This window comes from Molossus molossus, unplaced genomic scaffold (assembly GCF_014108415.1).
Source record: "Molossus molossus isolate mMolMol1 unplaced genomic scaffold, mMolMol1.p scaffold_m16_p_15, whole genome shotgun sequence".
NCBI classification, from domain to species: domain Eukaryota; kingdom Metazoa; phylum Chordata; class Mammalia; order Chiroptera; family Molossidae; genus Molossus; species Molossus molossus.
Genome location: NW_023425350.1, coordinates 66,128,410 through 66,155,491, shown reverse-complemented (window position 1 = coordinate 66,155,491; position 27,082 = coordinate 66,128,410). Strand labels below are relative to the sequence as shown.

The 27,082-nt window shown below is 46.0% G+C and overlaps 1 protein-coding gene across 1 annotated transcript in view; it reads left to right on the top strand.

Annotated features, from left to right (window-relative positions):
- CHMP3 (charged multivesicular body protein 3) overlaps window positions 1–17,675 on the top strand; it is a 54,662-nt gene extending 36,987 nt beyond the window's left edge. The window contains exons 4-6 of the mRNA XM_036262483.1: window positions 6,206–6,327; window positions 8,455–8,569; window positions 17,035–17,675. Of these exons, the coding sequence (XP_036118376.1) occupies window positions 6,206–6,327; window positions 8,455–8,569; window positions 17,035–17,183 (386 nt within the window). The 3' untranslated portion in view covers window positions 17,184–17,675. The remainder of the gene's footprint in view (window positions 1–6,205; window positions 6,328–8,454; window positions 8,570–17,034) is intronic.
- Window positions 17,676–27,082: the final 9,407 nt, after the last annotated feature.

The following is a 27,082-nucleotide window of genomic DNA, read 5'->3' as shown; positions in this document are numbered from 1 at the left end:
CACCTGGCCTCCCCGCCCAGCTCCAACTGCTCTGCCAAAACCACCCAGCACCCATGGCCTACACAGAGGTATTTCTACACAAGATCACTTTTTGTGCAAGAAACGAGAGAGACCATATAGAGCAGGCTGGGAGCTGCAGGAGCTGTCTGAGAACTGCTGGAATTACCAAGGGTTGGAGATGCTGGTGAACGCCATTGTATACATTCCCCTCCACCCTGATAGGGTGGGTAGGAGCTCTATCCAGGTGCTCTGGCCTAAGGTAAGGCTACCACAGTGTGTTCCTGGACACATCACCCAAGCCCATTGTGGCACCAAGTAAAGGAAGCAAGCAGGATCAATGGCATTACTACAGACACGTGGCCTCCTTGTTCACAGCCACGCCAGCTTGGTAGGCCAGTATCCTGGACACTGTAGGTACCCACTCAGTTCCAGCTGTTCTGCCCAAACCACCTGGAATACACAGAGGTCACTTCTATACAAGACCACTTTTTCAAGACTTGGAGAGAGAGCTGTTTTGTACAATTTATATAAACAAGCAAAGAAAGTCAAATCAAATGAAAGGACAGACGTGTATATCTCCAATGAAGGAACAAAAAAAATTCTTGAACAAAAAACACTAATGAGGCCCGCATACAGACTTACTCGGACTCGTACCCTCCAGGCTCCAGCGTGGGAGAGGCAGCTTGAAAGGCACCAGAGATATACGGGGAAGAACTGAGCTGTTTGGCATTGGAGCGAGGGCTGGAGAGGGGGCTTTCTCCTGGACAGATGTGCTGTCAGAGGCTTTTGTTCCTTTGGTGAGCCCTTCCCGGGGGCGGCAGACAGCTGCCATATCTGGGACTCCAGCAACCTGGCTCACACTGTTTGCCCCCGCCCTGGTGATTCCTTGAGGCCCCGCCCCACCCAACTTTCAAGCCCACCCAAGCTGTTCCCAGTGGCTTTACCATGGGATTGGCCTGTCTTGGATCCTGTTCAGGTTTTCTTAAATTCTTTCAAACAAGCAGCATCTGGTCTCAGCTAGCCCCAAACCTCTTATTAAGTAATACATAGAAGCAGGCACAGGGAGGCAGCCAGAATGAGGAGACAAAGAAACAGGTCCCAGGTGAAAGAACAGAACAAAACTCCAGGAAAAGAATTAAGCAAAATGTACATAAGCAACCGAACAGATGCTGAATTCAAAACACTGCTTATAAGGATGCTCAATGAACTTAGTGAGAACCTTGGTGAACTTAGTGAGGGCGTCAAGAGCATAAAAAAGGACCAGTCAGAAATGAAGGAGGCACTAACGGAAATAAAGAATAACTTACACAGATTCAATAGTAGAGTAGGTAAAGCCAAGAAGCAAACCATCCATTTGGAATATAAGGAAGCAAAAAACATCCAATCAGAAAAGCAAAAAGAAAAAAAGAATCCACAAAAATGAGGATAGTGTAAGGAGCCTCTGGGACACTTCAAGTGTGCCAACATTGGCATCTTGGGGGTGCCAGAAGGAGAAGAGAGAGAACAAGAAATTGAAAACCTGTTTGAAACAATAATGGCAGAAAACTTCCCTAACTTGGTGAAGGAAACAGACATACAAGTCCAGGAAGCACACAGAGTCCCAAACAAGATGAACCCCAAGAGGCCCCCACACCAAGACACATCATCATCAAAATGCAAAAGGTTCAAGACAAAGAGAGAATCTTACAAGCAGCAAGAGAAAAGCAGTTAGTTACCTACACCGGAGTTCCCATAAGGCTGTCAGCTGATTTCTCAAAAGAAACTTTGCAGGCCAGAAAGGATTGGCAAGAAATATTCAAAGTGATGAGAAGCAAGGACCTACAACCAAGATTACTCTACCCAGCAAAGCTATCACTTAGAATTGAAGGACATATCAAAAAAGAGCTTCCCAGACAAAGGAAAGCTAAAGGAATTCATCACCACTAAACTAGTATTACATGAAATGTTGAAGGGTCTTCTTTAAGAAGAAGAAAGGGAAAAAAAGACAAAATATGTGAACAATAAAATAGCAATAAATGCATATCTATCAATAAACGAATCTAAAAATATAAGTGAAGAAGCAGAAGAGAAACACATAGATACAGAGAACGTTTCTTTTTTTTCAATCCTCACCCGAGGACACTTTTCTGTTTTTTGTTCAGACAGAGTGGGAGGGAGAGAGAGATAGAAACATCAACGTGAAAGGGACACATTGAGTGGCTGCCACCCGCACGACCCAACCAGAGCCGGGGACAAACTGCAACCGATGTACGTGCCCTTAGCAGGAACTGAACCCAGGTCTTTCTGGACTGCAGGCTTATGCTCCAACCCGCTGAGGCAAACCGGCCAGGGTCAGAGAACATTTTTACAGTTGCCAGATGAGAGGGGTTTGGAGGAGGTGTGAAAATGTGAAGGTATTAATAAGAATAGTCATGGGAATGTAAAGTACAGCATAGGGAATATAGTAAAAAATATTCTAATAAATATGTATGGTGTCAGATGAGTACTAGGTTTATCAGGATGATCATTTAATAAGTTATATAATGTCTAATAATGGGTGTACACTTGGAACTAATATAATGTATGCCAACTATAATTGAAGAATGAAAAATAATTTAAATTTTTAAAAATTGCAAGACCAACAGACTGAAAGTGAAGGGGTGGAAAAAGATATTTCATGCAACTATTAACAATAGGAAAGTTGGCACAGCAATACTCATATTAGACAAAATAGACTTTAAAATCAAGAATGTAAAAAAAGACAAAGAAGGACATTACATAACTATAAAGGGTCAATCCAAGAAAATGATACAAATTGTAAATATCTACACATCCAACCAACATAGAAGCAATTAAATATGTAAAGCAAATATTAATAGGTACCCTAACCCTAAATTACAGGCCAGTTTGCTTGACGAATATAGATGCAAAAATTCTCAACAAAATATTAGCAAACTGGATTCACTAATACATTAAAAGGATTATATACCAGGATAAGTGGAATTTACCCCAGGATGCAAGGAGTGTTGAACATCCATAAATCAATTAATGTGATTACATGAAGTCAGCAGGATGAAGGGTAAAAATCATATGATCATCTCTGTAGATGGAGAAAAGCACTTGATAAAATTTAACATTTTTTATGATACAAATTCTCAATAAAGTTGATACAGAAGGAACATACCTCAACATAATAAAGGCCCTTATGTGACAAACCCACAGTTAATATCACACTCAGTGGTGAAAGCTGAAAGCTTTTCCTCTTAAGATCAGGAACAGGAACAAGACAACGATGCCCACTGTCAACTATTCAACATAGTACTGGAATTCCTAGCCACAGCAGCCAGACAAGAAAAGGAAGTAAAAGACATCCAGATCAGAAAGGAAGAAGTAAAACTCACTATTTGCAAATTACCTGATACTATATGTAGAAAACACTAAACGTTCCACACACACACACACACAAAATGATTAGGGGCTCTAGCCAGCTAGCTCAGTTGGTTAGAGTGTCATCCCGATACACCAAGGGTGCAGGTCTTTATATACCAATAACAAATGACCAGAAGGAGATATTAAGAAAATAATCCCTTTCACAATTGCAGTAAAAACAAAAAACCTAGGAATAATTTTAACCAAAGAGGTAAAGGACCTGTACTCTGGAAACTGTAAGACATTGAAGAAAGAAATTGAAGAGGAAACAAACAAACGGAAGGATATACCATTCTCATGGATTGGAAGATTTAATATTGTTAAAAATGTCCTTGCTACCTAAAGTAATATACAGATTCAATGCAGTCCTTATCAAAATATCAGTGACATTCTTCTCAACTAGCACAACTAATCTTAAAATGTATATGGACCCACAAAAGACCTCAAAGAGCCAACGAAATTTTGAAAAAGAACAAAGTAGGATATATTACATTCCATAATTTCAAATTATACTAAAACTAAAACAACCAAAACAGTATGGTACTGGCATAAAAAACAGATATATAACCCTGGCCGGTTTGGCTCAGCAGTTAGAGCGTAGGCCTGTGGACCAAAGAGGTGTGGGCTCGATTCTGGTCAAGGGCACATACCTCAGTTGCGGTTCAGTTCCCGGCCCTGATAGGGGTCCTGCAGGAGGCAACCAATCGATGTGTCTCTCTCACATCGATGTTTCTCTCTCTCTCTCCTATCTGTCTCTCCCTCCCACTCTGTCTGAAAATAAATGGAAAAATATCCTTGGTGAGGATTAAAAAAGAAAACCCCAACAGATATATAGATGAGTGGAATAGAATAGCAAGCTCATAACGAAATCATGACATACAGTCAATTAATCTATGACAAAGGAGGCAAAGATATCCAGTGGGGTAAAGACTGTTCTATGAGTGGTATTGGACAGATACATGTAAAATATGAAATTGGACCATTTTCTTACACCATACAAAGATTAAACTCCAAAGGGATTAAAGACTAATGTGAGACCTGAATCCATAAAACTCCTAGAAGAAAACGTCGGAAGTAAAATCTCTGATAACAGCCCTGGCCGGTTTTGCTCAGTGGTTGGAGCGTCGGCCTGCAGGCCAATGCATCTCGGGTTCGATTCCAGTCAAAGGCATGTACCTTGGTTGCAGTTCATCCCCAGCCCTGGTTCGGGTCATGCGGGAAGTAGCCTGTCGATGTGTCTCTCTCACATCGATGTTTCTCAGTCTTTCTCCCCTTCACACTATATCTGAAGATAAATGGGAAAAAAATATCCTCAGCTGAGGATAAAAAAAAAATCTCTGACATCTGTCTTAGCAATATTTTTTGTCTCGTTGGGCAAGGGCAACAATAATGGAAAAAATAAACTAATGGGACTAGCTCAAACCAAAAAGGTTTTGCACAACAAAGGAAACCACCAACAAAATAAAAAGACAGCCAACTGAATGGGAGAAAATGTTCACAAATGATACATCCAGTAAGGGGTTAATATCCCTTACTATCCATAAGGAACTTACACAACTTAACACCAAAAAGAAAAGTCCAATTAAAAAATGGGCAGGTGACCTGAGGAGACGTTTCTCCAAAGAGTACAATACAGATGGCCAACAGACATAGGAAAAGATGCTCAACATAACTAATCGTCAGGAAAACACAGATTAATGACCTATCACCTCACACCTGTCAGAATGGTTATCAAACAAGCAACAAATAATGCCCTGGCCCATGTGGTTCAGTTGGCTGGGCTTTGTCCTATGCACCAGAAGGTTGCTGGTTTGATTCCTGGTTAGGGTACATGCCTGGCTTTAGGTCTTGATCCCTGGAGGGGGCCTGTAGGAGGGAGCCGATCAATGTTCCACTCTAGCATCTGTTTCTCTTCCTTCCTCTCTCTCTAAAAAAAATTCTTTTTTAAATATCAACAAATAACAAGTGCTGACGAGGACGTGGAGAAAAGCAAACCCTTGTGTAAATTTGTGCAGCCACTATGGTTAACAGTGTGGAGATTCCTCAAAAAATTAGAAATAGAACTGCTGTATGACCCAGGAATTCCACTTCTAGGTATTTATCCAAAGAAAACAACACTAATTCAAAAAGATCTATACACCTCTATATTATTTATAATAGACAAGATATGGAAGCAACTTAGGTATCTATAATAGGTGAATGGGTAACAAAGAATTGGTAGATATACACATATGATAGATATACACATATTATCTCGTATTACAATTTTACCCTAGAAAGGAACTGTAACCATCTTATATTGACACACACATACTCAGTGTATCTTACTTATCCTGATTTCTCTCATTTTCCTGAGAACCAGCAGCAGGTCCTCACAGAGCAGCCGTGGTCCATAGGCTGGTTTGTACAGAGCACTACTTGGGTAGCCTAAAGCTTTGTTTTCCACCGTGGCCCTTGCAAGGTCTGGAGCTGTTCCTCCCATGTGTGACTTAACCTGGATGCCATGCTCATTGCCGGCCGGCTTCCTTCCTTCGAGGTCGGCCGCAGGCCTTTGGGTCACTCTCCAGATTGGCCAGTTGTTGTGCATGCTCAGAAAACTTGTACCAGTGTTAGCAAAAGGAGTGCACAGTTTAGATAAGTCAGTTTCTTGTTCAACTAATGCAGTAATATTTTCTGCAGATACATTTATAGCTTTGGAAATCCACGTACTACTGTTCCCTTTTATTAGAGTGGCTCATAATTTGACTCTTTTTTTCCATCTGTATCACATTCTATGGAGCGGTCCTTTCTCTTTCAGCGGTTTTGCGAGTGGCTGGTTCCCTGCAGAAGAGCACAGAAGTGATGAAGGCCATGCAGACTCTTGTGAAGATCCCCGAAATCCAGGCCACCATGCGGGAGCTGTCCAAAGAGATGATGAAGGTGACCTGGGGCTAACCCTGCATCCATTCTAAACCACTGGGTGTCACTCTCAGCAAGTGGCCGGGTCAGGGCTGGGTTGGGCAGGAATGGACGGACCACTGTTGCCAGACACTGAGGACAGCAGGGCAGCCGTTAACTTTGATTGAAACTGTCCGAGCTGAGCATGGCAGAGGCTGGGTCAGATTGCCAGGGTGCCCCTTAGAATAAGTGACAGTGTACCTAGAGCACTAGCATCCAGGGAGCAGGTGTTCAGGATTCAGGGAGCTAGGGTACAGGGTCTGACACAGTAAGGGGACAGAAGCAGCCCCGGTTCCTGTCTGCTCGGGGGCATGTTAGTGCAGCTGGCATGGGAGGCCTTCTACCTCCCTCACCAGCACACTTCGGGCAAACTTTCTGTGAAGGGCTAGATACTAAATGTAATGGTCACTTCATGGGCCATACATCTTTGTTATTACAACACTGCTTTGTAGTGTAAAAGCAGCCGTAGGTAATATGTAAACAAATGACAGTTACTGTGTTCCAATAAAACTTTATTTACAAAAGTGGGGAGCGGGCTGATTTGATCCTGTGGACTGTAGTTTGCTGATACCTGGTTTAGACTAGAAAAGGAGACTGAAAACCAAACAGAAAGCAACAAATACCTGCCATCCCCAGGACTGGGGCAAGAACCTATACTGCTGGTCAGGGCTCAGGAGGGTATTGTTGCTGAGCCCTCTGCCAGCCCCTGGTGCATCACACATTCTGTCCTACCCAGCCCACCCAGCAACCCTGTGAGGCAGGTATTTTTATCCCCATTTTACAGAGGAGGAAACTGAGTCTTGAAGTTGCCAGGTAACTTATAAGTAACGGTGGTGGTGAGGGACAGACCCGGGGTTGGGGCACAGATGTCTGACCTGTTGCTGGAGCTGCCACAGAGAAAATGGTTAGAGAAGCACCTTTGCAGGTGCTGAGTCGTGCCGCAAACACGTGGCCTGCGAAGCAAGGTTGCGTGCCTCAGATTCTTGTGTGGAATTTGTAAAGCGAGAAATTGTGTTTTTCTTCCTCCTGGGAAATTTCATTCATGAACTTGAATTATACATGGGGCTCTAGGCCATAGGAGAGAGAAACTAGAGAAGGAAATTGGTGGAAAAGAAAAGCAACATAAAAATCCCAGGGTCCAGGTCTTTGGAATGAGAACTTGGGTAGCAGTGGTAGGAGGGAACTAGGCAGGAGAGCATGGTTTGTGGGTGTCTCCTCCCCCGAGTTGGAATGACTTCATGCCTGCTCATGCCAGCTCATGTAGCCACCAGGATCTGAGGGGATCTTTCCCACGCGGTTTCTGGATATGAAAGTAATACAGATTTGAAGGAAGGCTTGCATGCAGTTGATTATATTTTTGGAATCCATCCAGTGATGCATCCCCAGGTGCAAACTGAAGCCTCCGGTGAGGGTCCAGCTCCTCAAGGGCAGGGATGTGAACTCAGTCATTTCATTTGGCCTGCCGCTTCAGGCTGCCAGGCCCAGGGCTCCAGTAGAGTCTGGGCATTACCCTGTTGCGTTCAGAAGTGCCGTCTTACCAGTTCTCGGAGGAGAGGATGATCTGGCTCTGGTGAATTGACTGATCCTTGGCAGACCCACCAGATTGACCCTGTGCCACCAGCTGTACCCTGGACGTGTTGAAGTACTCTCAGGCCTTTTTAGGGTCCCATGAACCCCACCATGCTCTTGGTATTTATCATAGTGTCTGCTATGCCTCCAACCAATTTTCATACTGTGTTTCAACTCCTGCACTCACACAGATGATATTTGCAGTGTTAGGGCAAATGCTTGCCAAGACCAGTCAGGACTTGCACTCATCTGTCAGCAGCTTGTTCCCAAGCACTGCCGTTCCGGTGGGTTACTTTGTGAGCAATCAAAGGCCCACTTCCAAGCTTGGTGCTAAATTTGAAGAGCAGTTTCCTTTTGGCCTTTTGCCTTTCTGCAGAGAGGGCAGCATCCAGGGTTTCCTGTGACCAACAGCCCTGTGCGTTAGCCCTCAAAAAGGTGGACTCACCTAGGAGACTAGAGTTCACTGAGCGCTGTCCTTAAAGGTGTCTCTTTGAGAACAGATTTACCAGTTGGGAGTGACATGGTTTATTCTGTGTTTAGGCCGGGATCATAGAAGAGATGTTAGAGGACACTTTTGAAAGCATGGATGACCAAGAAGAAATGGAAGAAGCAGCAGAAATGGAAATTGACAAAATTCTGTTTGAAATCACAGCAGGTATGACCCTGACATTCAGCCTTTTTCTCCCCTCCTATGGCCTTTCTTCGTGCATTCACCACATTAACTGGTAGCTTTGTCTTTAGGCTGTAACTCCCTTACATCTACATCTTAAATTTTAGATTATGCACGTTATTTCTTGAAAAATAAGCACAATATCTATAAACATCTTTTTAAAAATAAAACGATAATTTTTAATTCTTAGAATTTCCAGAGTTGAATGGTGAAATGTTGGTGTCACAAACTGCATTTGGGAGTTTGATTTGGTATAGAATTTCTGGAAAGTAATTTGGCAGTAGCTATCAAAAGCCCTTGACCTAGAAGATTGACTTCTGGGCGTTTACTCTAGTAATTAAGGATGGCTGAGTGATTTTAATGCAAGGATCTCTCTTGTACTCTTATTTATAATACTGAAAAGTTCTAAAGCTAAGTGCCTGATAACAGAATGTTGGTTAAATCAATTATGTTATATATGTTTTAATGGAATACATTATAGTTGTGATAAATAATGTAGAAATATATTACTAACATGGAATTATGTTCATAATATAGTATGTGAAAAAAGCCTTGTTATGAAAATACACACTTTTATGTAAAAATCACATCTATAGAAAAATAGTAGTTATCTCTGAGTGATAGTCACAGAGGTTTGTTTTTTTGTTATTTTTAAAATGTATTTGTTAATTGCAGTTGACATACATTATTATATCAGTTTTAGTTATACAACATAGATTAGACAATTACATGTCTTTATTACCCTGATAAGTCTAGTACCCATCTGACACTCTACATATATATTTTTTTAATTGATACTTTTTTTTAGAGAGAGAGGAAAGGAGAGAGAGGGAAACATCAATTTGTTGTTCCACCTATTTATGTACTCATTGATTGATTCTTGTATGTGCCCTGACCAGGGATTGCACCTGCAGCCTTGGCAACTTGGGACGATGCTCTAAGCAACTTAGCTACCCAGCCAGGGCACATATACATTATTGACTATACTCCCTATGCTGTACTTTACATCCCTGTGACTATTTTTATAACTGGTAAAGTGTACTTCATAATGACTTTTACCTTTTTCACCCTCTACCCAACCCTCTTCTCATCTGTATCTGTGAGTTTGTTTCTGTTTTGTTTGTTCATTTACTTTGTTTTTTACATTCCACATATAAGTAAAGTCATGTGGTATTTGTCTTTTTCTGTATGACATTTCACTTAGCATAAAACTCTCCAGGTCCATCCATGTTGTTGCAAATGGTAAGATTGCATTTTTTATGGCCAACTAATTTTCTTTTTTATTTTGCTCACCCAAGGACATTTTTCCATTTTAGTTCAGATAGAGTGGGAAGGAGAGAGAGGAAAAGAGAGAGAGAGAGAAACATTAACGTGAAAGGAACACATCAAGTGGCTGCCTTCTGCACGACCCCAACCAAGCCGGGGACAAACTGCAACCTAGGTACGTGCCCTTGACTGGAATCAAACCCACAACTCATTGTTCCTCAGGCCAACGCTCTAACCGCTGAGTCAAACTGGCCAGGGCATGGCCAAGTAATTTTCTTCTTCTTAAATTTTTTTTTTCTTTACTGATTTTAGAGATAGAGGAAGGGTAAGAGAGAGAGAGAGAGAAACGGCGATGAGAGAGAACATTGTTTGACTGCCTCCTGCATGCCCCCCACTGGGGATCAGGCCCACAACCTGGGCATGTGCCCTGACCGGGATTCAAACCAGCAACCTCTTGGTGCATAGGTCGATGCTCAACCATGGAGCCACACCAGCTGGGCATAATTTTCAATTGTGTATATGTACCACTTCTTTATTCAGTCATTTATCGATGGACACTTAGGTTGCTTTCACATCTTGGCTGTCATATGTGAAATGACCTTCTTTGTCTTTTATTATAGCCTTTGTTCTAAAGTCTTATTTTGTTCGATATAAGTATTGCTACCCCAGCTTTTTTTTTAGTTTTCATTTGCATAAAATATCTTTTACCATTTATTTATTTTCAGTCTGTGTGTGTCTTTCTGTCTGAAGTGGGTCTCTAGTAGGCAGCATGTGTATAGGTCTTGTTCTTTATCCATTCTTCTGCCCTTTGTCTTTTGATTGAAGCATTTTGTTCATTTATATTTAAATAATTATTGGTAGTATGTAGTTATTGCCATGTTATTGTTTCCTGATTGTGTTTATAGTTCTCTGTTCCTTTCTTATCCTCTTGCTCTATTCTCTCATGTTTTGATGACTTTCTGTAGTGTTATATTTGGATTCCTTCTTTTTATTTCTTGTATATCTCCTATAGATCTTTGTTTTGTGGTTACCATGTGCTTCATAAATACCAAGCTATCGATATAGCAATCTATTTTAAGTTGATGGTTGCCTAAGTTTGAACACATTCTAAAATCACTGTTGTTTTTCTCACCCCCATCCATGCTTATTTTTTTTTGTCATAATTTTATTTTAGTCCTCACCCAAGGACATTTTTTGATATTTTGTTCAGATAGAGTGGGAGGGAGGGAGGGAGAAAGAGTTTTAGTCTTCACCCAATACATTTTTTGATATTTTGTCCAGATAGAGTGGGAGGGAGGGAGGGAGAAAGAGAGAGAGAGAGAGAGAGAGAGAGAGAGAAACATCTACGTGAAAGGGACACTTCGAGTGATCGAGTGGTTGCCACCCACACGACCCAACCAGGGCTGGGGACAAACTGCAACCGAAGTACGTGCCCCTAGCAGGAACCAAACCTGGGTCTCTCCAGACCACAGGCCAATGCTCTAACCACTGAGCCCAACTGGCCAGGGCTTGTCATAATTTTTTTTTTTTATCCTCACCCGAGGACATCCTTTCATTTTTTGTTCAGATAGAGTTGGAGGGAGAGAGAGAGGAACAGAGAGAGAGAGAAAAACATCGACGTGAAAGGGACACATTGAGTGGCTGCCACCCGCATGACAAACCAGGGCTAGGGACAAACTGCAACCAAGGTACATGCCCTTAGCAGGAACTGAACCCGGGTCTCTCTGGACCACAGGCCGATGCTCTAACCGCTGAGCCAAACCAGCCAGGGCTTGTCATAATTTTTTACTTGTCTCTTGTGTATGTGTGTGTGTAACCCTTAGTTTATTGTAATTACACATGATATTCCTACTGTAGTCTTTCAACCTTTGTACTGGCTTTATAATTGGTTTCTTTTTTTTTTTTTTTCTTATCCTCACCCAAGGATATTTTTCCATTTTTTGTACAGATAGAGTGGGAGGGAGAGAGAGGAAGGGAGAGAGAGAGAGAAACATCGACGTGAAGGGACACATCGAGTGGCCGCCACCCGCACGACCAACCAGGGCCGGGGACAAACTGCAACCGAAGTACGTGCCCTTAGCGGGAACCGAACCCAGGTCTCTCCGGACCGCAGGCCGACGCTCTAACCGCTGAGCCAAACTGGCCAGGGCTATAATTGGTTTCTTTTAATGTTTGCCTTTGTCAGTGAGATTCTCCCCCCCATATTTTGTCTTTTTTACTTAAAGAAGTCTCTCTAACATTTCTTGTAATACTGGTTTAGTGGTGATTAACTCCTTTACTGTTTTCTTGTCTGGGAAACTATATTCCTTTGATTCTAAATAATAGCCTTGCTGGATAATCATACTTGTATGTTTGTGCCTTTCATCACCTTGAATATTTCTCGCCACTTCCTTCTGGTCTGCAGTGTTTCTGTTGAAAATCAACTGATAGTCTTATGGGAGCTCCCTTGTACATAACTAACTGCTTTTCTCTTGCTATTTTTAGATTTTGTCTTTAACTTTGCATATTGATTATGATGTGTCTTGGTTTGAACCTCTTTGGGTTCATCTTGTTTGGTATTCTGCACTTTCTGGACTTGTATGTCTATTTTCTTTGCCAGTGAAGTTTTTCTTCATTATTTCCTCAAATAGGTTTTCAGTTTCTTTATCTCTGTTCTTCTTCTGGTACACCTGTAATGTGAATGTTGGTATGCTTGATGTGCTGGAATTCTCTTAAACTGTCCTCATTTTTATTTATTTATTTATTTTTGCTTTTGCTGACTGGGTGTTTTCCACTGCTTTGTCTTCCAGATCACTGATTTGATCCTCTGCTTCATGTAATCTGATGTAGATTCCCACTAGAATATTAATTTCAGTTATTGTATTTTTCACTTCTGTTTTTTTAATGTTTTCTGTCTATGTCCTTTTTTATGTTTTATATTTCTTTGTTAAAGTTCTACATGAGTTCATTTATTTTTCTCCCAAGTTCACCGAGCATTTGGAGGGGGGGGTTATCCTCACCTGAGGATATTTTTCTATTGATTTTTTTTTTTTAAGAATGGGAGGGAGAGGGAGAGAAAGAGAGAGAGAGAGACATCGATATGAGAAAGACATATCTACTGGTTGCCTCCCACTTGACCCCGACTGGGGCGGAGGATTGAACCTGCAACCTAGGTACAATCGTCCCTCGCCACTTCGCACTTTGACTTTTGCGGCTTCACTCTATCGCGGTTTTTTCAAATACTCTATACTGTATTTGAATACTATACTGTATTTGAAAAAAACCTCAATAGAGTGAAGCTGCAAAAGTCGAAGCACGAAGTGACGAGGGACAACTGTATATAAATAAAGAATCCTACTTCACAGAAATTCATTTATCGTGGTAGAGTCTGGAACTGATTACCGTGATAAACAAGGGCTGAATGTACATGCCCTTGACTGGAATCGAAACCACAACCCTTTGGTCCATGGGCCAATGCTCCAATTGCTGAGCCAAACCAGCCAGGGCTTATTGAGCATTTTATAACCAATGTTTTGTACTCTCTATCTTGTAGATTGCATGTCTCCATTTCTTTTAGTTATTTTTCTGGAGTTCTGTCCTAGTCTTTCATTTGAGGCATTTTTTGTCTCCTCATTTTGGCTGACTCCCTGTGTTTGTTTTTATATATTATGTGGATCTGCTGTGTCTCCCAGTCTTGACAGGGTGAAAGTATGTAGAAAGTGAACAGTGGGGCTCAGTCTTCTTGGTCATCTTAGCCAAGTGCTCCAGGAGTGTCCCCTGTGTGAGTTGTGTGTGGCCTCCTGTTGTAATTGGGCCCCGAATGCTGCTAGGATGTCAGTGGCTCGGGTTGACTCTGGCTGACTGGCCATGAGTGCTGGCTGCCAGTATAGGGACAAGGTGTTCAGCGGCACTGATCCCACAGAGCTGGAGTCACTTGAGTGGGGCTCTGTTGCCAGCCAAGCCCAAGCTCAGGCTGTGTTGGTTGTAGAGCTGGTTGTTTGGGGCTCTGGTCTGATCTGAAGCTGGCCACTAGGTTTGTTGGGTCTGGGGCCTTTTGGGAGTGGGTCTGGTGGAGGTCAAGGTCAGCCACCACTTGTGCTGGGCTGGGGATCACTTGGTAGTAATTACAAAGTGATATGCATTTGGTTACCAGTTTTGCTGGGCTTGGAGGTATTTGGGGGAGGTTACACTGCCAACTAAGGCTGGCTGCTGCTTGTGCCAGGCTGTGCCCCTTTGCTGGGCACTACAATGTGAGCTCAGGCCAGCTACAGCTAATGGCTTGGCTTGTGGCTTAGCTGGAGCTAGTACTTTACAGGCTACAGCTGGCTGCTGCTTATACCAGGCTTGGGGCCACCTGATGGGAGTTAGTTACAATGTATGTTGAGATTGGTCATCACTTGCGCTGGTCTTAGAATCGCCTGATAGGAGCTGCAGTGCACGCTGAGGCCAGCCATCACATGTGGGGGATTCCTGGACCTTTGAAAATGTGGGCAGTGCAAGTCTAGGGCACCCACCACTCATGTGTGGGGTGCAGACTTGGGGAAAGGTCTGTAGCTGAAGCCAAGGCCGGCGGTTTGGGTAGAAGAGCTGCTGGAAGAGGCTCGGGCCAGGCGAGGGACTTGGGTGGGTCAGGGTTTGGAATCCCCAAGGCAAGGTGAGCGATGTACCAATTTAAAGGAGAGCCCAGATTCGATACCTCCCAGCAGTCTGTCCCCTGGAGAGCATTTATCCCTTTTCTCCCCCTCCAGCCCTTTCCCTGAAGTTAGTCAACTTCGTTCCTACCCATATGTCCCTGACCCTTTCCAAGCTACTGCCCCTGCCCTGGAGGTTAGAGCAATTTGAGTGAGTGAGTCTGTGGGGGGGCCCCTTACGATCAGCACCTCAGTCTCTGGCAGCCCTCTGTGTTTCTCAGAAGCAGTCCTGCTGATTTTCATAGCCAGATATTAAGGGGACTCCCCTTCCCAGCACTGGTGCCCTAGGCTAGAAAGCCTGGTTTTGGGCTGAGACCTCTTGTTCCCCAGGGGAACCTCTGTAGCCGAGATATCCCTCACTTTCTTTTGTTTTTAAAATATGTTGTTTTTGTTTTTAGAGAAAGAAGAAGGAATAGGGAGAGAGAGAGAGAGAAACATCAATGAGAGAGAGAAACATCAATGAGAGAGAAACATCCATTGGCTGTGGATTGCACCCACAGTCTGGGCATGCCCTGACCGGGAATCGAACCAGTGACCTCTTGGTGCATGAGATGACACTCAACCACTGAGCCACACTGGCTGAGCTTCCTCCCATTTCTTTTTTTTTTAATCCTCACTTGAGTATATTTTTCTGTTTATCTGCAGATAGAGTGGAAGAGAGATAGAGGGAGAAAGGGAGAGAGAGAAAGACATCGAAGTGAGAGGGACACATCAACTGGTTGCCTTCTGCATGACCCCGACCAGGGTTGGGGACAAACCACAACCAAGGTACGTGCCCTTGGCTGGAATCGAACCCGCGACTCATTGGTCCACAGGCCAATGCTCTACTGCTGAGCCAAACCGGCCAGGGTTCCCTCCCATTCCTTAATTGCCACACCATGGTTGTGAACGCTGCCCATTTCGCATCTCTGCCCCTCCTACCAGTCTTCACGTTGCTTCTCCTTTATAGCCTTAGTTCCAGGAATTCTGTTCAGCTAGTCTTCAGGTGGTTCTCAGTGATGGTTCTGTCATTCAGTTGTAGTTTTGATGTGATCATGGGAGGAGGTGAGAACAGCATTCATCTACTCTGCCATCTTGACCAGAAGTTAAGTTTTAATCTTCATTTTTACTTCTTGATTTTCTGAGTTTTATGTTTGATTAAAAATATAATTGGCGCCCTGGCCAGTTTGGCTCAGCAGTTAGAGCGTCGGCCTGCGGTCCGGAGAGACCCGGGTTCGGTTCCCGCTAAGGGCACGTACTTCGGTTGCAGTTTGTCCCCGACCCTGGTTGGTCGAGCGGGTGGCAGCCACTCGATGTGTCCCTTCACATCGATGTTTCTCTCTCTCTCCCTTCCTTTCTCTCCCTCCCACTCTATCTGTACAAAAAATGGAAAAATATCCTCGGATGAGGATAAAAAATATATATATAATTGGTGAGATTTAATTTTTATTTGTTTTAATTTGTTGGGGGAAAGAAGACTAGTTATACTCCAGACAACCACTTTATGTAGATTTAGAAACAATTTAGTTAGATTTGAAATCTTCATAAATCTTGAAAATTAAGTATTCAATAGTGTTTAGAAATTTAGATCAAGAGCTTCAGCTCTGCTGGTGTGGTTCAGTGGATTGAGCATTGTCCCATGGACCGAGAGGTCTCGGTTCGATTCCCAGTCAGGGCACGTGCCTGGCATGTGGGCTCCATCCCCAGTGGGGGGCGTGCAGGAGGCAGCCGATCCGTGTTTCTTCTCACATCAATTCTTCTGTCTCTCTCTCCCTTTCTCTCTAAAAAATAAAAAAAAAAACATATTTTTTAAAAGCTTCAGAACAGCCCTGGCCGGTTTGGCTCAGCGGTTAGAGCGTCGGCCTGCGGTCCGGAGAGACCCGGGTTCGGTTCCCGCTAAGGGCACGTACTTCGGTTGCAGTTTGTCCCCGGCCCTGGTTGGTTGTGAGGGTGGCAGCCACTCGATGTGTCCCTTCACGTCGATGTTTCTCACTCTCTCTCCCTTCCTCTCTCTCCCTCCCATTCTATCTGTACAAAAAATGGAAAAATATCCTCGGGTGAGGATAAAAAAAAAAAGCTTCACAACAAAAATTTTTAATTTAAATTTAATTTGGGTGTTTTCCATCACCACTTATCCCCTCTGTGCCCTCTTCCACCTCCACCCACCCCTGCGGTCCCTGCACTTTGTTGCCCATGTCTAGGAGCTCTCTCCCAATTTCGCTCAGTCCCTCCCCCGCCCCCGCCCCGATCAGCGCCGTCTGCCTGCTCTGTGAGTCTGTCTCCGTTTCTCTTGGTAGTTCAGTTTGTTCATTCAGAACCAGAATTCTTAAAATTAAATATTTACGGTTGTTATGCCTTTGGTACCATTACAAGTTGGCATTTGCCATTCGTCATAGTGAGCAAAAACCTCACCAAAACAGCTTGTTTTATTGCCCCTTCTCTGTCAGACTGGCCCGGGTGGGAAAGGCAGGGAAGGTGATGCGCCACGTCCATAAACCAACAGTGTACTGATCTCCTCACTCTGTTTCCTTTCAGGGGCCTTGGGCAAAGCACCCAGTAATGTGACGGACGCCCTTCCAGAGCCTGAACTTCGTGGAGCGACAGCCGCCTCAGAAGATGAGGAGGAGGAGGAGGAGGAGGCCCTGGAGGCCATGCAGTCCCGGCTGGCCACACTCCGCAGCTAGAGGCTGCCCGCTGGGCCCTCAGCTCTTCTCATGACCTGTCCCCAGTTGTGTGCACACTCCTCTGCGGTGGCCGCCATCCATGTATCTCTTGCACCACAGCTCTGTGGCCAGGCTTTGCGTTCAGGAGGAGGTTTCCTTCACTCTCTGCAGAGGTTTGGGGTCGTGCTCACTCCTCTGCGGTGGCCGCCGTTTATGTATCTCTTGCACTACAGCTCTGCGGCGAGGTTTTGCGTTCTGGAGAAGGTCTTCTTCACTCTCTGCAGAGCTTTGGGGTCTCAAAGCGTTGTTCTTGAGACGAGGTGTAATAAATGCATCATTTTCAGGAGTAGAAACAGAAGTGTCTTTTTGGAGGGAGGGCAAAGAATTTGGTCTTCTCACAAAACACTTCTGAAAAGAGAGTTCATTGCCTGAATGTTGAGGACTCTGTACATTTTTTTTTTTTCTGTAAAACACTATATAAATGGATTTTAATAAATTTCTGCTTTAACACTTGTTCTCATTTTAGGTTGTCATGTGCAGTGAACTCCCCAGGTGTTTGCTATTCCAATGATTTCATTCGTGGCCTTGGAAACAGAAGCACGAGACTTGGAAGCGCAGGAGAAGGGGTTTCTCCTCTGGACGCTTCTCCCCAGCCTCCACGGACAGTGTGGGAGGCACTTTGTGCTTTCTGTCGTCTGTATAACCACAAAGATGCTTGGGACTTGTGACCCTTTGTCCTGTTTGAATGGCTGTGTCATGTCCCGAAGGGTGTGTGGAGGGGGCTAGGCAGGCTTTTCTTCCCTTCCTTCCCATTGCAAGTTGTACCCAGAGAAGACAGCTGTGAGATTAGGGCCTTTTCAATCATTGCCTGTCCCTGCTTTGAGCTGCTTGTGCAGGATGCATGGGCCGCGGGCCTGTGCATCGGCGCCTTCTCGGCCTGGGCTGACCAGTGAGAGGCAGGTGTGGTCACGTCTTACAGACAACTCGCACACATCCGAAACATTCCTAAGTGGCATTTATAATTAATTCAGCAGTGGCAATTTATATTTGGTTTGACAGTTTATAAAGCTCTTTGTTTGACATAGGTGGTCTCATTGAGTCTTCACACATAAGGAAAACCGCTCACCATGCACAGCTGGGTGCAGACCCCTGTGGTCCTAGTCCTGTGTGTAGGAAACAGGCAGCAAAACGCAACCACTCATCACAGGCTGGTCTCTAGATTGTGTAGAGAAATCCTGAAGTCTCATCGTGCAAAATGGAAATCTTGAATCCAGGGACCATTCTGTAACTCTTGATTTTATCTTCAGGATCTACTTTGTTTTTTAAGTAAATGGTGTTTCGTTAGAGCAGTTTTAGGTTCGTAGCACAGTTGACAGGAACATACAGAGTTCCTGCTGCCTCCTGGCCCAGCACGTGCACAGGCTTCCCCGCTTTGTATCGACGTCCTCTTGGTACGGAAATCGTACGGTAGGAGCCTTTGCAAATTGGCTTCTTTCAGCTACTATGCATGTAAGTTTCCTTTCTCTCTTTTGATGGTAGCTCATTTCTTTTTATTGCTGAATAATATTCCATCGTTTGGATGTACCACACTATCCATTCACCTACTGAAGGACATCTTGGTTGCTTCCAAGTTTTGGCAATTGTGAATAAAGCTGCGAATATCCATGTGCAGGTTTTTGTGTGGGTATACATTTCAACTCCTCTGGGTAATACCAAAGAGCACGGCTGTGGGTCATGTGGTAAGAGTATGTTTAGTTTTATAGGAAACTGCTTCCAAAGTGGCCATTTTTCATCCCCACCAGCAATGTATGAGAGTCCCTGCTGCTCTGCTTTCTTCCCGGCTTGGTGTAGTGTTTTGGATTTTGACCATTCTAACAGGTGTATAGTGGTATCTCATTGTTAGAATTTGCAATTCCCTAATGACATGATGTTGAACATCTTTTCGTGTGTCGTCTTGCCATCTGTATATCTTCTTTGGAAAGGTGTCTGTTTAGGTCTTTTGCCCATTTTTATTTATTTTTAAAGTTTTTATTGATTTTTTTTTTAGAGAGAGAGAGAAACATGGATGAGAGAAGCATCAATATCCAATGGCTGCCTCCTGCTTGCCCACCACTGGGGATCGAGCCCACAACCCAGGCACGTGCCCTGACCAGGAATCGAACCAGTGACCTCCTGGTGCATAAGTCGATGCCCCACCAGTCAGCCCTGTGCTTGCCCATTTTTAAATTGTGTTGTTTCCTGTTACTGACTTTAAGAATTCTTTGTGTACTTGGGGGTAATAGCTCTTTATCAGATGTGTCTTTTGCCAGTATTTTCTCCCAGTCTGTGACTTCCTTTCTCGTTCTCCTCACAGTGTCTTTCATAGAGCAGAAGTTTTTAATTTTACCAGTTATTTCTTTCATGGCTTGGTATTGGATCTTAAAAGTCATCACCATACCCAAGGTCACCTAGATTTTCTCCTGTGTTATTTTCTAGGAGTTTTGTAGTTTTATAGGTCTGTGATCCATTTTGATTTGATTCTCGTGCATCATTTAAGGTCTTTGTCTAGATGTTTATTTTCGCACGTGGATGTCCAGTTCCGCTACCACTTACTGAAAAGACTGTCTATGCTGCACTTTTTAACCCTGGCTCCTTTGTAAACGGTCAGCTTACTCTATTTATGTGGGCCTATTGAAGGGCTCTGTACTTTGTTTTGTTGATGTATTTGCCTTTTCTTTCTCCAATACCACACTGTCTTTTTATATCCCACACTGTGGGGTAATGAAGCTTTACAGTAAATGCTGGAGTCAGAGGGAGCCAGTCCTCCAGCTTTGTTTTTCTCCTTCAGCGTTGTGTCAGCTGTTTCTGCCTTTTACGTCTCCATACATGTTAGAACTGATGGATGGTCAGATCCACAAGCTAACTCACCGGGATTTCAGCTGGGATTGCACTGAATCTATAAATCAAGTTGAGAACTGACTTATTGACGGGGTAGAGTTTTATTTACTTATTTAAATGCTTTTATTGATTTAAGAGAGAGGAAGGGAGGGAGAGGATTAATGAGAGAGAGACATCCATCAGCTGCCTCCCGCGCTCCCCCTACTGGGGATGGAGCGGGCAACCCGGGCTGTACCTGCCTGACCAGGAATCTAACCAATGCCTTCTCGGTGTATGAGATGGTGCTCAGCCAACTGGGCCACACCAGCCAGGCAGAATATAGTTTTATGATTACATTTATCTGGCTAGTTTATTTACAGCATGATAGTGGAATTAAAGGCTCATAGTCCCTAGGCATTTTGTTTCTTAGGTGGATAATCAAAATTTATCCAGGCGGGCGGATGGACAGCCAGAATAAATAATGACAACCACTGTTCCAGCCATTCAAGTAAAGTGATCTAAATGTAGGGCTTGGTTTGACTGTTTAAAGAAGGTCTGTATTCTTCATTTCTGCCTTGCGGTTGGCTCATTGTCGTGTTTGTGTGCCATTTTCCCTCCGTTCTCTATTGGATATCACCGGAAGCGAAGGTGAGCCAGGTGCTCTCCTAGCTCGGGAGGGTCTGCAAGCTGGGAAGGGGAAGAAGGGTGCAAACAACTGCAATAAAATCTTCCTCTGTGTGTGGGCCCCCGCTCAGGTCCTGCACGGGTGGCACCAGCTCCCGCTCTTCCCACATTAACTACAGACCGAATTTATTCGATGCCCTAAAAAAAAAAAAAGATAATTTCAAAGGGACTCAGAATAGCATTCCACCCCAACTCATTTGTTTTATTTTTAAACACAGCTTACTTTTTGCAAATCTCTGTCTAGCTTGTAATCACCCAGCAGTTCGCTCTAGGTAGATTGTAAGCTCCCCTCTCCCTGTCTCTCCGCGTGTCATCTCTCAGAGGTGCCTTCCCGAACACCTGTGGCTCACATCGCCCTAGGCCCCTTGTCCTGCGTATTTCCAGGTGTCTCAGAGCTGGAGAGCAGGGGTTGTGACTCACGCTCTCAATCCTAGTCAACCTGCCCCGTCACCTCTCCCGGACATTCAGCCCCGTAACGCGGTGGGAACAACGGGGAAACCTCAGACAGCTTTCAAAGCTTTGAAGGACTGGGACCATCGTTTGTCCTGCCCTAGTGACAAGATGCTCTTCAGATGCCGTCATGTAGCACCACTAACCAAGGCTCTTAAGTGAGATAAACTTGGGAATGTTTGGTTAAAGGAAACATAAATCAGGTTTCCTTACAACTTTCCACAGCTTTTCTATGCTTCTTCCAAATATATTTGACCAAAACAGTTTCTTTTGAGACACCAGAATTAACATTTTCTAGCTATGAGCCATTTCAGAAGTGTGAGTCTAAACCACAGTGGGGAGATACCTTTTTTAAAGCTGAGAAAGTTCTACACGTAATTATAGTTATAAAAATATAGAGCGATGCCAGCAATATTGTGGCGTGGACAGCTCCAAACACCCACCTCTCGAAAGAATCAGAAGCTGTCAGAACCAACTTTGTCAGAACTCTGGAAAACACCATCCAAGTGAGTGCTGTATTAAGAAAAAAGGAACTTGTCCTGCTGGTGTGGCTCTGGTTGAGCGTCGCCCCAGGCACCAAGAGGTCGCCGGTTCAATTCCTGGTCAGGGCACATGCCCAGGTTGTGGGCCCAATCCCCAGTGGGGGGCGTGCAGGAGGCGGCCAATTGATGTTTCTCTCATTGATGTTTCTCTCTCATTCCTCTCTCTCTCAAATCAATAAAGGAAAAAAAAAAAAAAAAAGAATAAAGGAACTTAAAAACAAAGCTGTTGGCATTGGTACTTGCCCTTGCCCCAAGCTTGGCAATAGCCTTGAAAACAGCAGCCCAAATGATCAGCGTGGGACCTTGGTTCCCAGTTCCAGAGGAACAGACAGACCTTATTCACAAGTTGTCTGTCCTAACCTGTGCTCATCTTTGGTCTGCCTGCCTTGGAGGAACGCAGGGGGGAACGCAGCAGTCGTTGCTTGAAAACGTTACGGAAATGTTTGCAATGTGCAAGCACCTGAGCAAAGATCACGGCTGAAAAACGCAGTAGATTGCTTAACAGCTGGGAGGAGGCAACCGCCACTTCCTTCCCCCTCTCCCTCCACAGGGAGGCATCTTCTAAGCTCCGAGGGACCCCACAAAACTTGCAATGGGGAGCAATGGGCAGTGGCTGGGAATTGAATCTGCAACACTTTGGTGTGTGGGCTGATGCTCTAATCACCGAGCCACTCTGGCTAGGGAAGTGTCATTTTTAATATGTCACTGAGTGGTCAGGACAGAAAGGACTGGGTCAGCTCTGAGTGGGCTCCCTTCACCCAATTCCCCCAGGGGACATTGACTGGGAGCATCCCTCAGCAGAGTGCCACAGGAAGGCCTCACTGCTGGCCAGGCTCCCTGAGCTCTGGAGTTGGGGACCCGGCCACACAAGGTTATGTCCCGCGGCAGCTCCCCTCAGATGGAAGGGACTGCCCAGAATCTCCACGGGGCTAGGTGAGCACCCCCGTCTGTTGTTGATCTCCATGCAGGAGGACGATGTCTTCCTGCCTTGAGGGAGCTTCATGTCCATACAGCATCCTGTTCACGATTCTCTCTCTCTCTCTCTTTTCAAATATGTTTTTATTGATTTTTCAGAAAGAGAAAGGAAGGGAAAGAGAGAGAAACATCGATGTCAGGGACAAATGTCGATCGGCTGCCTCCTGCACGCCCCCTACTGGGGATCAAGCCTGCAGCCTGGGCATGTGCCCTGACCTGGAATCCAACCAGGATCTTTCAGTCCATAGGACGATGCTCAGTCCACTGAGCCACACCGGCGGGGCTCGTGATTCTCTCTACAGACTCCTGTCAAATCTCAGTGGCTCACATTTCAAACAGGTCACCCTTCCATTTGCCCCGATTTTAGGGATTAAATGCCCACAGGGAGGGCCAAGCCTGCTGGGGGTCTGTGACCTGGACACCTTTCTCAGTCTCTTGGGGGCTGGGTCCCAGCCCAGGGTGGAGACAACAGGCTCAGCGTCTTGAGCTAGGGCTGGCTGGGCTCTGGGGTCTGCGAGCAGCATCTTCTTGGGAGCTCACCGATGAGGGGATGCACGTGCCGTTGCTGGGATACCGTGGAGCCGTGGGAAACAAGGCACAGCTGCTCACTGGTATGGCACTACTTTTCACCCAAGGGCTCTGCAGGCGCCTGTGTCTGAGAGGCCTGGACCTGGTGGAGCTGGGGCTTGGCTGCCAGGAGGCCCAGCCCTCAGCTGAGCTTTGAAGGGGAAGCAACTTGGGAAGCTGCAGTTCTTAAAGGGCAGGACTGCACAGTGGATCTTGCCTTGCTCTCTGGTCATTACTTCCTCAGTCAGTACTTCCTCTGTGCCCAGCCTCAGGGAGGGAGCAATGCACTTTTACCTCACAGCACCTCCCCTAGCAGGGTGACAGGCACATGCCCAGTGCAGGATGAGCAGGCAGAACAGAAGAAGCTGCAGCGATGGGAGGCCAATAGCTGGGTGACCTTGGACAACTGTCCTAACCTCTCTGAGACTTTTATCTGTCACGCGAGGAGTGGAAAAACTGTGCACCTCGGGGAGTTGTTAAGATAATTAAATGAGATAAGAGATGAGGCACTTAGAATATTGCCTCATGCATAATAAGTGCATGACAAGTGTTATGTCTGAATTGTGTCCCTCCAAATACATATGCTAAGTCCTAACTCCTAGTACCTCAGAATATGATTGTGTTTGGATATAGGGCCTTTAAAAAATAGTGAAGTTAGCCCGGCTGGTGTGGCTCAGTGGCTGAGCATTGACCCATGCACCAAGAGATTTGATTCCCAGTCAGGACACATGCCCAGGTTGTGGGCCGAAACCCCAGTGGGGGCACGCAGGAGGCAGCCAGTCGATGTTCTCTCTCATCAATGTTTCTCTCTCTCTCTCCCTCTCCCTTTCTCTCTAAAATCAATAAAGGGGAGGAGGTCTTTATCCTTGAAATGAGTTACCAGAGACTTTAAATTAATAAATTAATTTAGTTAAAATAAAAAATAGTGAAGTTAAAATGAGGTCATGTGGGTGAGCCCTAATCCAGTATGACTGTGTCCTTGTAAGAAGAGGACATTGGACACAGACACAGAAGACCACAGGAGGACACAGCAAGAAGACAGGCATCTGTAAGCTGAGAGGGGCCTCAGAAGGAACCGACCCTGCCGACATCTCGATCTTGGTCTTCCAGCCTCCAGATCTGTGAGAAAAGAGATTTTCTTTTTTAATCCTCACCCAAGTATATTTTTCCATTGATTTTTTTTTTTTTAGACAGAATGGGAGGGAGGGAGGGAGGGAGAGAGAGAAACATCGATGTGAGAGAGACACATCAACTGGCTGCCTCCCCTACAACCCCGACCAGGGCTGGGGGGTCAAACTTGTAACTGCGGTACATGCCCTTGACTGGGAATCGAACTTGAGGCTCTTTGGTCTACAGGCTGACGCTCTAATCCCTGGGCCAAACCGGCCAGGGCGAGAAAAGAGATTCTTGTTGTTTAAAACTTCAGTCTGGTACTTCGTTCGGCAGCCCTGGCGGAATAATACAAGTGTTAACTATTGTTATCACCATGCCCAACACTCAGCCCAGGGGCGCAGCAGGCACTGGGGAATTTGTGGATGGAAACCTCAGGAAACAACCTGGCACGGTGGCAGGCTGCAAGCCAAAGGCCTCTGTTAGGGAGTGGCAAGCTGCCGGGGCCATGGCCGTGGAGCTGAGCTGTGGAGGAGGAGGGAGAGAGCAGGCGCAGGAGGAGAGCCAGGAGGAAGAGCAGGAGGAGCAGGAGCGGGGGGGAGGAGAGGAGGAGGAGGAGAACCAGAAAGAGGAGGAGGAGGAGTGTGCTTCTGCTGTTAGGGTCTGAATGGCATCACAAGTCTACGGCTCTGCCACCCACATCCCTGCTGGGTCAGCATGAGAGGAGGTCCGTTCTGGGGGTCCCAGGAGCTGGTGTGGGGGCAGCTTACTCAGCTGGTCTGCTGCTGATGGGGCATCTCCAGTGTTCCTGATATTGCTATGACATGCCATTGGGAGGAGCAGTCTTTTTTTTTTTTTTTTTTTTTAATGTATTTATTTATTTATTTAATTGAGAGAAAAAAGGAAAAGATGGAAACATTGATGTGAGAGAGAAACATCCCTCGGCTGCCTCCTGCACGCCCCCCACTGGGGATCGAGCCCACAACCTGGGCAGGTGCCCTGACTGGGTATCGAACCGGGACCTCTCAGTCCATGGGAGGACGCTCAGTCCACTGAGCCCCACCAGCCAGGCTAAGGGAGCAATCTTTAAAGGTCCCCTTGGGCACATCCACAAGGTTGTAGCACAAAGGTAGATATGAAGAATTGTTGGCTTGTGGTGCATGAAATTGTTCAATTTAACTTCCCTTTTAGACCCATCTGTTTAATGATATAAACTCAGTGGGGGGCCAGCAGGCCTTCTGGTCCCAGAGGAGGAGCCCTGGTGGAGGAGGGGCCCTGAGAGCTGCACCTTCCCCATTTCTCGTACAGGATGGGGGAGGGACAAGGGGGAGGGCCGCAGGAGACCGTCTCTTCCAGCTGCTGAGTCCTGGGGGAAGAAACTGCTCAGTCCGCTGTCATCTGCAGCTGGGCCTAGGAAGGGAGGCCTCACCTTCCAGCCTCCGCCTCTTCTCCTTTCCCGCTGGAACCACATCGATATCGTCACCCTGGGTGAAGAGCCACCCAGCACAGGGCCTGGGAACTGCTTTCCTCCATGACCAGCATGCGTCAGACACGGACCCTCTCGAGTTTGACCCCAGTGGCTGGCCAGCCATGCTGCGGTGGCCACAGTGGGCCTCTTCCCTGTCCACGCTGTGGTGGCCACAGTGGGCCTCTTCCCTGTCCATGCCGGGGAGGCCACAGTGGGCCTCTTCCCTGTCCACGCCGGGGAGGCCACAGTGGGCACGCCTCTGGTACGCCCTGCCCCCAGGAAGGACTTACAACGCGAAATGACTCCAATTTGATGTCCTAGGCCAGCCTGCCCTCTTCACCCCCCGGCAGCTTGGGAGTGGACCCATCCCCCAAGGCCAGGCTATGCCATCCTCACACGAGGAGCGATGTGCGGGCTGGTGGGCTGAATGCCCAGTGCGACCTTCTGGCGTATGTGACGATGCTCCAACCAGCTGAGCACACCGGTCAGGGCTAAAAACATCTTCTAGTTCATATTTATATGATGGGACTGCTTGTTAAGACTTTTACTGGACCGCTCAGACGATTTGGGAGCTGAAAGGACTTAGGAGAGCAGCTGGGACAGCTCCCTGCGTTCACAGACGCACGAGCCCAGCGGGGAAGAGGCAGCCACGAGGGAAGAGCTGGGTTGGAATGGAGTCCCGGTGAGTCCCGGTGAGTTCCTCGGACAAGCCCCGGGATCCACAGCCCCCGGCCTCTGCGCCGCTTCCCCCACTTCAGTCCTCCAGCCACTCGGTCCACACTGTCCCCTTTGAACCAGCTCGTGGGCTGCTTCTCAGCCTCCACCCTCTACCTCCCCTCCGTCTCCTCCAGCCTCGTTCAGTTCGTGCCTACCCAGAGCCCCTGGCCTCGGGAAAGCCCTCCGGCCCCTCAGGCTCTGTGCAGTGCCCCAGGGGACCACACTCAGCCTCCCCTCTGAGGCTGGGGCGGGGCAAACTAAAACAACCAGATGTCATGGTCACATGTCAAATTAGCAAAAATCCAAAAGAGCAGTGACACCTGGTCACCTGGGTGTGGGGGAGGGCCAGGCATGCGCACTGCTGATGGAAGCAGAATTGCTCAGTCCTCTCGGAAGAGTCCGGCAGTATCTGCTGAACTTCAAATACACCTTGACTCAAACCTGGTGTCCCACCCCGGAGATTTTATCCTGTAGAAATAAAAGCATCAGTATAAAAAAAGCAAGGATGTTATTACAGGGCTGCTGGTAGTAACACGCACGTGTATGCACAC